The sequence below is a fragment of the Cinclus cinclus genome, chromosome 5 (genome assembly GCF_963662255.1).
Source record: "Cinclus cinclus chromosome 5, bCinCin1.1, whole genome shotgun sequence".
Taxonomy (NCBI): domain Eukaryota; kingdom Metazoa; phylum Chordata; class Aves; order Passeriformes; family Cinclidae; genus Cinclus; species Cinclus cinclus.
In genome coordinates this window covers 25,544,451-25,556,463 of record NC_085050.1, presented here as the reverse complement: position 1 = coordinate 25,556,463, position 12,013 = coordinate 25,544,451, and the positions used below count along the sequence as shown (strand labels likewise).

The 12,013-nt window shown below is 35.7% G+C and overlaps 1 protein-coding gene across 1 annotated transcript in view; it reads left to right on the top strand.

Annotated features, from left to right (window-relative positions):
- NFXL1 (nuclear transcription factor, X-box binding like 1) overlaps nt 1-12,013 on the top strand; it is a 41,289-nt gene that overhangs the window by 20,240 nt on the left and 9,036 nt on the right. The window contains exons 16-19 of the mRNA XM_062492747.1: nt 454-594; nt 3,070-3,236; nt 3,886-3,955; nt 11,297-11,401. Of these exons, the coding sequence (XP_062348731.1) occupies nt 454-594; nt 3,070-3,236; nt 3,886-3,955; nt 11,297-11,401 (483 nt within the window). The remainder of the gene's footprint in view (nt 1-453; nt 595-3,069; nt 3,237-3,885; nt 3,956-11,296; nt 11,402-12,013) is intronic.

Genomic DNA, 12,013 nt, shown 5'->3' with positions numbered 1-12,013 from the left:
ATTAAGCCTGTGAAAGCAAATTGTTACTGTCTGCTGCAGTAATAGCAAAGTGGCCTAGGAGCCCTTAATGGAAGACATGAGTGTAATTCAGAAAGACAGAGCAAATGATGCTAAAGGATTTGAGCATATAATAGTCTTTCAAAAAGAAAGGGAAACTATCTGCAAAAGTTAGCTTGCTTAATGAAGTGTGGGGTTTTTTTTCCTGTTATAATTAGTGTAAAATTTGCGTGGATACATTGTGATGTGGACAGGAACCCAAATGATACTTCAAAAAAAATCAAATATAATTTCACTGGTGTTTTCTCTTTTATAAAGATACTGGAGGACCAAAACTTCTCTGTAATAATTCTGTCTCTGTATGTGTGAATATATATATCTCAAACACTACGTATGTTAAATGTTTGTATATATATCCCACCTGTATATGTATATTTATTTATTTTTAACTTTTAGGTTGGTCCATTACCATGTCACTCGGCAAATCCCTACTCATGTAAGAGATTTTGTGGGCGACTTCTTGATTGTCAAAATCATACCTGTATGAAAGAATGTCATCATGTTACTAAATTGGACAGTAATGCAGATGGAAAGAAGGTAGGTTAATTTCTTTTTTGCTTTTGTTTTTTGTGTATTTTATATGGATGTGCATTGTCTTCAATTTTACTTGGAAAAATAAAGAATTTGCAGCTGAATTTGCAGATCTGTTCCAGATCCTGCTGGGAGACTTGCATGTGTGCTGTTCCCATTGATGCTGTGACAGTTAGCTAATCTATATTTCCTTAGACTTTAAATCTGAGACAGTATTACATTTTTTTCAAATTCTGTAACTTTTTGTATTGACATTACTTTGATTTCATCAGAATGTTATTTAATATCCTTGAGACCTAAAGTAACCTAAAGTTACTTTTTGGAATTGTCAAGCTCAAGGAAGCTACTAATAATCTCTATATACAAATGCACTTGCAATCTACTGGGGAAACTATTTACTGAGGAGAGCTTAAATGATTGAGGAAACTGGGAGATCTTTAGGAGACCACTGGAAATGTTGCAGAATTGCTGAAGACTTTACAAAATACTGTGATAAACATGAATATATCATCTGTGTCTACTAGAAACTGTCATTTATGCAGTTAAGAAGTTGTAGGTGTTAACTACTGAAGATAACATGAAAAACAAGTATAAAGCTTGAAGTTGTTCAGGTTATGAGCAGTCAGAGCCACATATATCTGTTTTGTGGTTTGGAAGAGTCATGATTTGAAGGAAAACAGCTTCTCAAGGTTTTTTTTAAGCATTGGTTTAGAAGAAGTTGCAATATGGGCAGTCTGGGTATTTAGAAAACAGAGAAGCATTCATTCAGTTGGGTACAAAGCAGAGATGTTATATTTTAACTAGCTATTGTGTTTGAATTAAATAGCATAATATCCCTGTGGATTAGTGTCCTGGAAGTGGTGGTGTTATCATCTAATAACTGTATATTGTAACCAACACATTAATCTATTTATGATTATGGAAATTTTGTCTGAGGAGCATGGGCTGTTGGTGCAACTTGTGGAACAGTAACTTGCAGCAATAGAGTGACATCAGTAAGTAGTGAGAGTGACAGTCAAGCATCCCCAGCTCTGACTATGAGGCTGCCTGCCTGCTGCTTCAGTTAAGCCAATTAAAATGTGAATAAGTCAGGACTATTCCTAGCTCCATTTTAAATGAGGCAATATATTCCCAGAAAAAATGGGAGTCTATGTACCTGCAAAGCACAGGAAAATCTCATTTCTCAATTTTATTCAAATCTTATGAACTCAAGTTGGCGTTGACCTTTAGAGCTTTTGTTCTCTTGTTTTGGTAGACTAAATGTAGTCACAGCTGATTAAATTTCTGGCTTATATGTCTGAGTAGTGATTTTTCTGTCTGGAATTTCACTTTGTTCTGCCTGTTGTGTTATAAAAATGTTGCAGAAAAGGCAGCTGTTTGCTTTTACCTACTGTTAAATGTTATATGTCAGTTTTCTCAATGGCTTTAGTCGCTGTTGTTTTTCTTTGATTTGAATTTTTGCAAGTTAAAATTTGTAAACAATCATTGTACAAAGGTTTCTCTTTAAACTTCAGCAAAAATTGTTCAACTATAGAAGGAGAAGGAAAGGGGACTGGGGAAAAACTATCAAAACCTTAAAATTCTTATGCTGTTATTTTGAACAGCATAAAGTGGAACATTGGTGTTGGAATAGTCCTTTTGGGGAAGCTTTGTGTAGCTTCATTCTTGGGTAAATTTGCTTTCCTTTGGCTGGCTTCTTGGAAACTGAACAGTGAATGTGATAGAGGGCCTTAAACACTGTGCTGTGTAGGTTCAGTTGATAAAATCATGTCAATCTGTCTGGGTGTATTTGATCGCAGACTGGGGTTCTGGAATATTTTGTTAAGAATATGAGTAGAAATGAAGCTTTATTACTGTGCTGTAATGTTCATCACCTTGTGCCAGTGATCATATCACCTGGAACGAGTGTGACATCACAGCTCTGATGGATTTGATTAGTCTGTGGAGTAGAAACAAGACCTCAGGCAGCTCCTAGGATATACCCAAGTTAATAATCCTTTTTGGAAGGTTGTAGAGAATATCATATGTGTATGGAAATGTTTTAAATGACTTAGAGTTTGCTTCTTAAAATCAAGCAAACCAATCCCTCCACCCCTGTATTAGAGTAGTATTTAATGACTCAAGCATTACAAGAACACGGTATGTGGGATAAGTTAGTTTTGAATATGTAATGACTTACTTTTCTAGCAATTTTCCTTAGTGAATTATCAGGGGTTATGGTCATTTTCCAAAGCACTAATATTAAGGATGTTCTTTTATGCCCAGGAGGGAAAATAGAATTCTCTTTGACTGACAAACACTGGCATTTCTGGTTTTCTCTTAAAAAACATATTTTAATAATTATTCTTGCTTGTGAAATATCTTACCGAATAGCTTGATTCTCATCACTCCAACTCTTTCTTCTTTGTAACAGGTCGTTAACGACACCTAACAAAACAAATACTTGGCATTTTCTTTTGTACTTTGTTTTTATTTTGTTAGGCGGGTCCCGAATGTTCACAGTGTGAAGAGGAGTGCACCAAGCCCCGGCCAGCTGGCTGTCCTCACCGATGTGCTCTGCCCTGTCATCCTGGGAATTGCCCATCGTGTCTCCAGATGCTTAAAATAAAGTGTCACTGCAAACTATCAGTACTGTATATTGAATGCTTGTAAGTGGCAGAACACAGCTCAGCTTTTCATTTGAATGCTGTTAACTAGAAATAAAGTGAAATGTCTGGGGATGGGAGCTACTCTTATGGCAATTTAGAAAATTTCTCTTGATTATAATTTCTAAGATAATTTTTTTCCTATATCAATTTTGCAAGCATTTTATTTGGTATTAGAGTATGTAAAGAAGAATTTTATGCAAGTATCAGAATGAATGTAGTTAGTCTAAAAGGCCTTTAGACTTCATCTATCTTCGCAGTTAATGTCCTTCAATTTCTAGCTGTTTTAATTGAAAAACTGCTTTGTTTTTCAATTTGTACACCTTTTTAATCATTTGTATGTGTGGATAGACATTAAGCTAGACTTCATGAAATGTAAGTTGGAACTTGGGGATTGTTCTGAAAATATTCATCATATGCAAGTATATTTTTCTTTGTTAAAAAAAAAGTGTCTTAAAATGTCTAGAGTCCTCTAAATTTGTGTGGGTTTGTCTGTAAAACAGGGCAGTTTATATTAGTCACACAGGATGTGGACAAATGAGTCCACTTCTCTTGATAGTGAAATATACTGAAAATACACCCTAATTGCATTGACTTTTGTTGTTTTTAAATTGGATTTTTTTGTAACACAAATACATCTTTATTTTTACAGAAAGCTAACATGTGCTGATTTAAAAGAAAAGGAGCTTCTTATTTCCTGCAGAAATCAGTGTCCAAAAGAGGTAAACCATATTAACAAAGAAATACTTGAGTTGATGGGTATGTGAATATAGGCCAAGCTTAGTCTAAGTGAATATGTTAAATGATAGATGTGAAGGTGGTTAGTGAGCTGTACTAGAAGGACATTTATTAATGTATTACTGTCAACTAGGAGGGTTATATTAAAGGAACAGAGGTTTATCTCCAAGGCACTAATGGCCTGAATGTTTAAGCATGCAGATGAGGTTGAATGTGGGAGAGTATGTCCTCTCACATGGTTAAAAATGGTCATCAATTTATATCTCAAAAATGAGAGAGTGCTGTTTGATTAGGAAAAATGCTAAAAATTGTGCTTGGTGTTCTCATCTAAGTGCAGGTTTAGAATCCCTATCTGTTCAATTTGTAGACTAAGGGATTTTATACTTAATAAATTAGATGAACTAATAATGCCCTGGTGTGTTAGTGAAGTATTTGTTAAGTAGTGTACAAAGGAAGACAAGCCAGCTAGTCTCTCTGCTGTGTCTGGGTACATCTAAAGGTTTGTTGTGAAGAAGAATAATAACCTTACTACATGATACTTAGACTGTGAGCCAGTAGCATCAGTAAAGAAGATTCCTGTTCAATACTATGTTTGGGTAATGAACTTTGTGGAACAGGGCAGGAGCTGGTTGGAGAAGCTACCAGATTTTCATTAGAAGCAGCTTAGAAATGTTTCAGGTTTTCTCTTGCTGCATTGTTACCCACAAAAGGCCAAAGGACTTTGTCCTTGTCCATCCCAGTGCTACAGTTGTGTGCTGCTTATGTGCTTTCAGAAATCCTTGCATTAGTTAATATTTTATGTTTGTTCCTTAGTTGTCATTAATTGTGCTGAGGGTGGCAGCTCTTTCTTTACTCCATTTCACACTGGATAGTTAGAAAAAGTGTGAAGTGGGAAAACAGGTATTTCATTATCATCCAGTGTTAGAAACTTCAAATTTGAATCCTTGTCTTTATTAGAATTTCTTTTTTTATTTTGAGTAAATGTAAAAATTTACAAGATTCCTCCTGTTTTCCCAACAGTGTGTTCCTCTGCTTTTCAGACAAGATTGTGTTAACCCCAACAGGCTGTGCTTGGTACATACTTGTGTCTTCTGCTTTTTGCCCTTGTATGCCTATCTGATGGATATATATATTTTTTTTTTTATTTTTTTTTTCTGTAAATGAATGTTCCTGTCACAATTTTCTCATCTGGATGTCTAAAAGCTCTCTTCCTGTTGGGTGAGCACTTTGGGATATTTTTTAATTGTCCATTTACATCTTAATTTTTTCCTTTCATGTCCTTCTCTGTTACTTTGGTTTTATTTGCTCCAATACTTCCTTCTCTATATTTTTAAGAGTGCTTATAATCTCTTACCATGAACTGTATGTTCTGTACTTCAGCTTCTCTTCAAAGAATTTTAGCTCATCTTTGATTAAATTAACTGTTGTGATTTTTCTGAACGTATTCCCCAGACTTTGTCTGGGATTTGAAATCCACCTAGCAGTGGTCCCAAACTTTAGCTTGCAGTTCAGAATTCCCCTGTTCCACAGGTGATGTCTTTTTTACTTAGTTTGGTGGGATGTGAAATAAAAGAGTACGACAACAGAATTTACATTAGTTTTATGAAGTTTTAACTTAATTTTAAAATTCTTACTCCTAGAAATGTTTTTTGCAGCTATAAGGTTTTCTGCAGCTTCTGCTGTCCAGGGAATTGTTCTAGTGTAATTGATGACAGAAAAATGCGTGTTCTTCCTTTCCTGTGATGCTAGCTCTAGCTCTTACTGTCTTTCATGAAATGTAGAAGTTATTAGCTGTTAGTACTTTCTTGCTTCAGGTAGTTCATAACTTTGTGTTACAGTTTGTCCCTACTTTCTTCAGATCCCACTTTAATAACTATGTGGGTACTGTGTGGTACTGTCTAAAAAACCTGTTCCATTTCTCTGAATACTGAACAGTTCTAGAGATGTTTTGTCTGTTTCTGTTTTATAAACAAAATCTATCTCTGCAGCTTTGAGAAAATGAGATACCTGTATCATAATACAAATTATACAAATAGTCTCTTTTAAAGGAATCCTTTTTTTAAAAAAAGAATTCTTTAAAGGAATAAACACAATTTGAAGGGGCAGCCTTAACAGACACCACCCTGCCACTCCCACCACCACCTCTCCCCAGCAAATACAGGCCAAGCCCATTTTGTTGTTTTTAAGTTTTGTCTTGTGAGACAAGAACTTAGAAACAACTTGGCCAGAGATAAGATGGATAGGACTACTGAATTTAGAGCATTTACAGATTGCAAATCTAAAATGTCTGCTCCAAACTAATTTGGAAGTGTTTTTGTGTGTAGTTCTGGAAGCCTCAACTAAATTTCAAATTAGTGTTTTTTGAGAATTTTGTTGTTCAGTGTTAACTTCACCGAGCTCTGAGAATGACTCAGAAGCTGATGTTTGCTATAAATCTGTGTGCACTATCACTCCTAGCTGACCACAGTGCAGCTTAGGTTCAGTAGAATGCAGTATTTTACTGCAGTTGTCATTTTGAGATGTTTTTGTGGAAATTGCAGTAGACAGTATGCTACTGTATTTGTTTTACAGTTGCTGTGGTACATTTGGGGGTAAAGAAAACCACCTATGTTGTCTGGTTCTTCGAAAAAATGCTACAGAAGTTTCATGCTTTTCTTTTGGCTATGGCAGTATAAAACTAAAAAAGTGACTTCCAGGATTGCATAGTACAGCTCACATTTCCTTTCTGCTTTAGGGAGAAGCAGTGTCTTTAATGCTGCCACAGCTGTTATATATGAGATATTTTAATTAAAAAGTTAATTCTCTTGTTTGGTAATAATAACAACAAGATATCCTGTTGAAGGAAATGCAACCTTTTTGTCTTAATCAGGGTGATTAAATTCTTATGATCATGTTTGCAGATGTTTTGAGACAATTGTTACATAGCAATTTTAATTTTTATCAGTTTTCATAGTTTAGGTTTTCCTGTCAGTATTTGTGAATCTGTATTTAATAATTCATTCCATGTATTTAGTATTTTTTGATAAAACAGCCATACTTTGTAGTTTTACCGTGCACTCTGCTTTTGTCCTGATGTGAAATATGGGACTCCATTATGATAAATTTCATTTAACATGATAGTGAAGTAGGGACAATGTCATTTTCCCCCCTGTACTGGTGAGGCCACATCAGAATCCTGTTTTCAGTTTTGGGTCCCTCACTTGAAGAAGGACATGGAAGTGCTGGAACATGTCCAGAGAAGCATGACACTGCTGGTGAAGGGTCTGGAGCACAAGTCTGATGAGGGGCTGAGGCAGCTGGGGTTGTTTAGCCTGGGGGGAAAGGAGGCTCAGGAGGGAAGTGATCAGACTCAACACCTGCCTGAAAGGAGTTTGTAGACAGGTGGGGATTGGTCTAATGTCACACAAGTGACAGTCCAAGATGAAATGGCCTCAAGTTGTGTCAATGGAGGTTTGTATTGGGTACCAGGAAAAATGTCTTCACAGGTGGTCAAGCATTGTCCTGTGCCAAGGGAATTGGAAAATGGTAGAGTCTTCATCCTTGGAAGTGTTAAAAAATGTGTGGATGTGGCACTTGGGGACATGTTTTAGTGGTTAACTTAAGGGACCCAGTGATCTTAAGAGTCTTTTACAGCCTTAACAATTCTGTGATTCTATCAGTTTTAAAAGTATGCATGTATTTTTGGGTTTTTTAATGCATTGAATTAATTAGGCATTCTGTAAGTAAAATTTAATTCTGTAAACACACACTACAAATGTATGTGGATTGCAAAAAATTAGTTTTGTCTTTGGAAGTGGTAAAATTCTTTAGTACTTAGCTTTTGGGATTGGTGCTCAAAAGTGCTATTTTCTTTAGTATCAGACTATTTTCTTTATTATCAGATGTGTATTAACAGGCTGTGTTTATTGCCTTCTGTTGGCATTCACTTAAGCCTCCATACATATTGACAGAGTTTATCATCATCAGATATAAAGTTAAGATTTAGATGCATTGCCTATGGGAAAAGGTTTTGTACGACATTTTTTGGTTGTTTTTTTTTTTTCAGAGCTGTGGATTAAATCTCTTCTTTTAATGACCTTGCCATATCAAACATAAAGCCTGTTCAATTTGGGCTTTAGTCCAGAAGCTATTGACAAGAGATTTTGTACAGTAGAAAAGGATCTAAAGGGGTCACACACTTTGTGTTTTACCACCAAGTAGTTCAGCACTGACACTTAAAAACAAGCAAAAAAAGATCCTTTCCCATTACATTTTTTTATCCAGCAGAAGCAGCAGAATGATTGTTTTTGTTTTCTGAGATCATGGGGAAATGTTGTTCTGCCATTCATTTCATAGCTTTTCTTGATATTTTTTTAGTGTTGGTTTTACAGTGGAGGGAGTAAGAAGAAAGTTTCCTGCACAGAGATATAGGACAAGAAAAAAGCTGGCAGGGAAAGTTAGGTGTGTACCTTTGCTTTTCAATATTGGATTAAACATACTCCTGTGCTATATTTTGGTCTAATGATGTCGAAGAATTTTATTCCAGTAGCACTTATTGGTCGAGGTGAGGGTTACTGTCTTGAATCTGCAGCTTTGACATGTCAGGTAGGCCATGGCTGTTTGGGCTTAGGTGCATTTTCATTAATTGTGTCAAATTACTATGGAAGAGTAAGCTGGAAGTAGTAGTTCTTGTTCTAGCAAGCAGGGGAGACTAGATGGAGTTATTGTGTATGATGCTCTTATGTAGGGAGCCAGGAGCCTGGCCCTCCTACAGCACAGTGTTCATGCAGTAGCAAATTGTTTTTGCAAAGACTGTGGACACTTGTGAGGCAACTCAGCCATTAGACTCCATGTTCTGGGTGGTAGTCTGACCTTGATAACATGCTTAGACAAGCTTCTCCCCTCATATTTTCAAAATGAGTTAAAATAGTTTTTTGATTTCAGGAAAAAATATTTGCTGGTCAGTCGTGTCTGCAAAAAACAAAAATCCTTCTTTGATAAGGTGACCAATCTATATATTTTTCTCTCCAGGTAAAATTAATAGATGAGATCTGCTGCATGAGGCTTCAGCAGAGTGAGTCAGTGCTACTTAGTGAATATCTAGTTCAGATATAGGAGAGGGTTAATACCAGCATGGAGGTGGCTAAAGGAAACAACTGTATTTGATTATCTTTTGAAAAAAACCACCCATCTCCCTCCCCCAAAACAACATCAAATAAAGAAGAAGTTGGAGCAAAAGGTATTAAAATAAGGAAGATTTCCCAAGGACTGAACTGACACTTAACTTTGCATTGTTTTCAGTAATGACCTTGGGAGGCAAAAGCTTTGTAATTTTCTGATGAAAAGTTGCGGGGTGTTGTCAGTGTATGAGAATTGAGGAAGTGCATCTGTGGAACACATGTATTAGGGTCATGTTATTAAATACAGAAAAAAACCCTGTAACAATAAGACCATGCATGTGAAGCTTATAATAAGCTCCCAGGAAACAGCAGATATTCTTATTTTCACAGCATGATCAGCTGGAGAGAAATTCAAAGAGAGCTGAAGATGTTTTGGGGAAGGTACTTCACTAAGAATGAGGTGCAATTAAGGCATTGTACAAAGTCCCTCTTGCTGAGATGTCATTTGAAATATTACATGCAGTTCTGGCTGTGTATTCAAGAAACACTGAACATAGTTGAAATTCAATTAAGGGAGTACTATGATAATAAAGAGCCTTTTAAGAAAAGACAGAAATACATCAATATGAGAATAAGAACTGTGGCTTAGACTACCTAGGACAAACCTTGGAAACTCAAAAAAACAAAAAAACCCTCTTGCATCTTATAGTGAGCTACTGGAGCACTCTCCTTAGTGAAACAGTAGAATAGGGTCAGAATGGGGGACTGTTTTCATGGTAAGCTTTCATCCAGTCCTGGAAGGATACATGAGGTACCTTCCAGGTACCTACGTGGATTTCAGGACTGAACATGCTGTCTTCAAGGTTCAGTCTAGCCCTGTATAAATGTGCTGAAACAGTAACTAAAAAACTGAACGGAAGCCACAAGGTATCTATGGTCGCTTGTGACTGTCCTGGGCATGAAGGAATGTGCATGTGTTCCATAATTTTAGACTGAAATACTCGTGTTCTCTTCAGTACTAGCTCAGATGTTGTGCCAGTCCCAATGGACTTCTGAGAACCCCGATTTTCTAATCAAAGTGTACCCACCTGGGTGTTTGATAGTTACTGTTTTCATTCTTGTGGATGAAGTGATGTAGTATGTTGTATCCATTTTGAATTTTTAGTAAATGTGAAAAATATATCTTAAAATTAGAGCATTTTCCAATTTGTGTTAATCCCTTGATGACAGTGAGGAGGTGAAATTTCACTTTTAATAAAGAACATCGTCTAATGCTATTTTAAGTAGATGGGGGCTTTAAAACTCTCTGTAAGTAAACTGCTTAGATGTCTTCTGTAAGATTCCACCTTCGGTTATTAACAGCATTGGGTTATGTAATTGAAAATGAAAAATTGTTATTGTGAAGACTTCCTATGAGCATATGAGCAAGGGATATTTTTAGTCAAGTTCTTAACAACGAAAAAAATCTGTTTACTTTCCTGACATGTTTTATCTAATATAATGCTGGGAAGACTGCTACATTCTTATCACTCAGCATACTTAAATTAGTAACTCAATTCCTACACAGTGAGATGAATGATAATGTTTTCTTCGTAAGTTAAAAATTACACTGTTAGTAAAAAAAAAAAAGTCTCTGTCTTTCAGATGGAAAAATGGGATAATCGGCCAAATGCAAAATTTAGGATTTTGTGAAATTATTTTGGACATGATGAGAATTTTGGTGACTTTTATTTTACTTTTGCATAGTTCAGATAATGCTTGAATACAAGATTTCTTATGTGGTATTTTTGCTTCTGATTCTTTCCTCTTCCTTTATTACTCTGTCTAATCTACATGTAGCTGCAGTACATATAATTTCAGTTTTCAGGGTGTTTTAACCTTAACTATTTGTACTCCCCCAGCACAGAGATAGCTAGGGTGATTGTTGTATATATTACTGTGGAAATGACTGTTCTTGAAACATGTGAAAGGAGGAATTGTCTTCTAATCAAGCTGTGGCAATAAAAGAGAAATCATCCTACTGAAAATCAGTAAATAAGAAACAAACATTTCCTCCTGCAAAAAAAAAAAAAGCAGAATCAATTATTTCACAAGTTTAAAGACAGATTAACTGAACGAATTTTCTGTTAAAATGCTATGTCTGAAATAAAACCAATTCATAGATTCTTGGTAATTTTGCAATGTTCTGTTGATGTGGGAGTGTTATTTGTGTTTTGTTCCTTACAGTTGCCCTGTGGTCACCGATGTAAAGAGATTTGCCATTCAGGTAGCTGTCCTCTTAACTGCAGCCAGAAGGTTAAACTCCGATGTCTCTGTAAGAGACTGAAAAAGGTAAATGTACCTTTTGCATTTAAAAGTTGCATTTTTTTTGAAAGATGTATATTCTTTGCATGTTCCTGGGCTATGGATGGATTATGTGACTGCTGCAGATTGGAATAGGGCCAGTTGCTATAGTAGAGCTGTAACAGTTCACACAACCTGAAGATCTGGGCTGCTATATCAGAAGATTCACTGGAGCATATATAATCTTACTAATTCTAAAATATGTTAGCTGCCTGACTTACAATAGCTTTGTCTTCATGCACGCTTAAATTTTTAGATGGAGTTTTGTAAGAAAAATACTCAGATGATCTGAAGTGATTTGAGAATAAAAATTACATTTTTATGATGATATTGGGAAAATTTGCAGAAGTTCACATGAGCACGGATGTTGTAAAACCTGAACTAATGTAATTAATTAAGGCTCCTTGCAAACCTAAAAGCAAGTATGGGCATCAGCATCCATACCTTCTAACACAGATAAGGACAAAATAATAAAACAAGTTTACTATAGCTATACAATATTATGAGGGGAACAACAGAAATTCATATGGTGTGTTGACAAATAATAATGTCTTAATGAAAAAGAAAACCATGATCTGTCTTAATTAAAAGGTGTTTAAA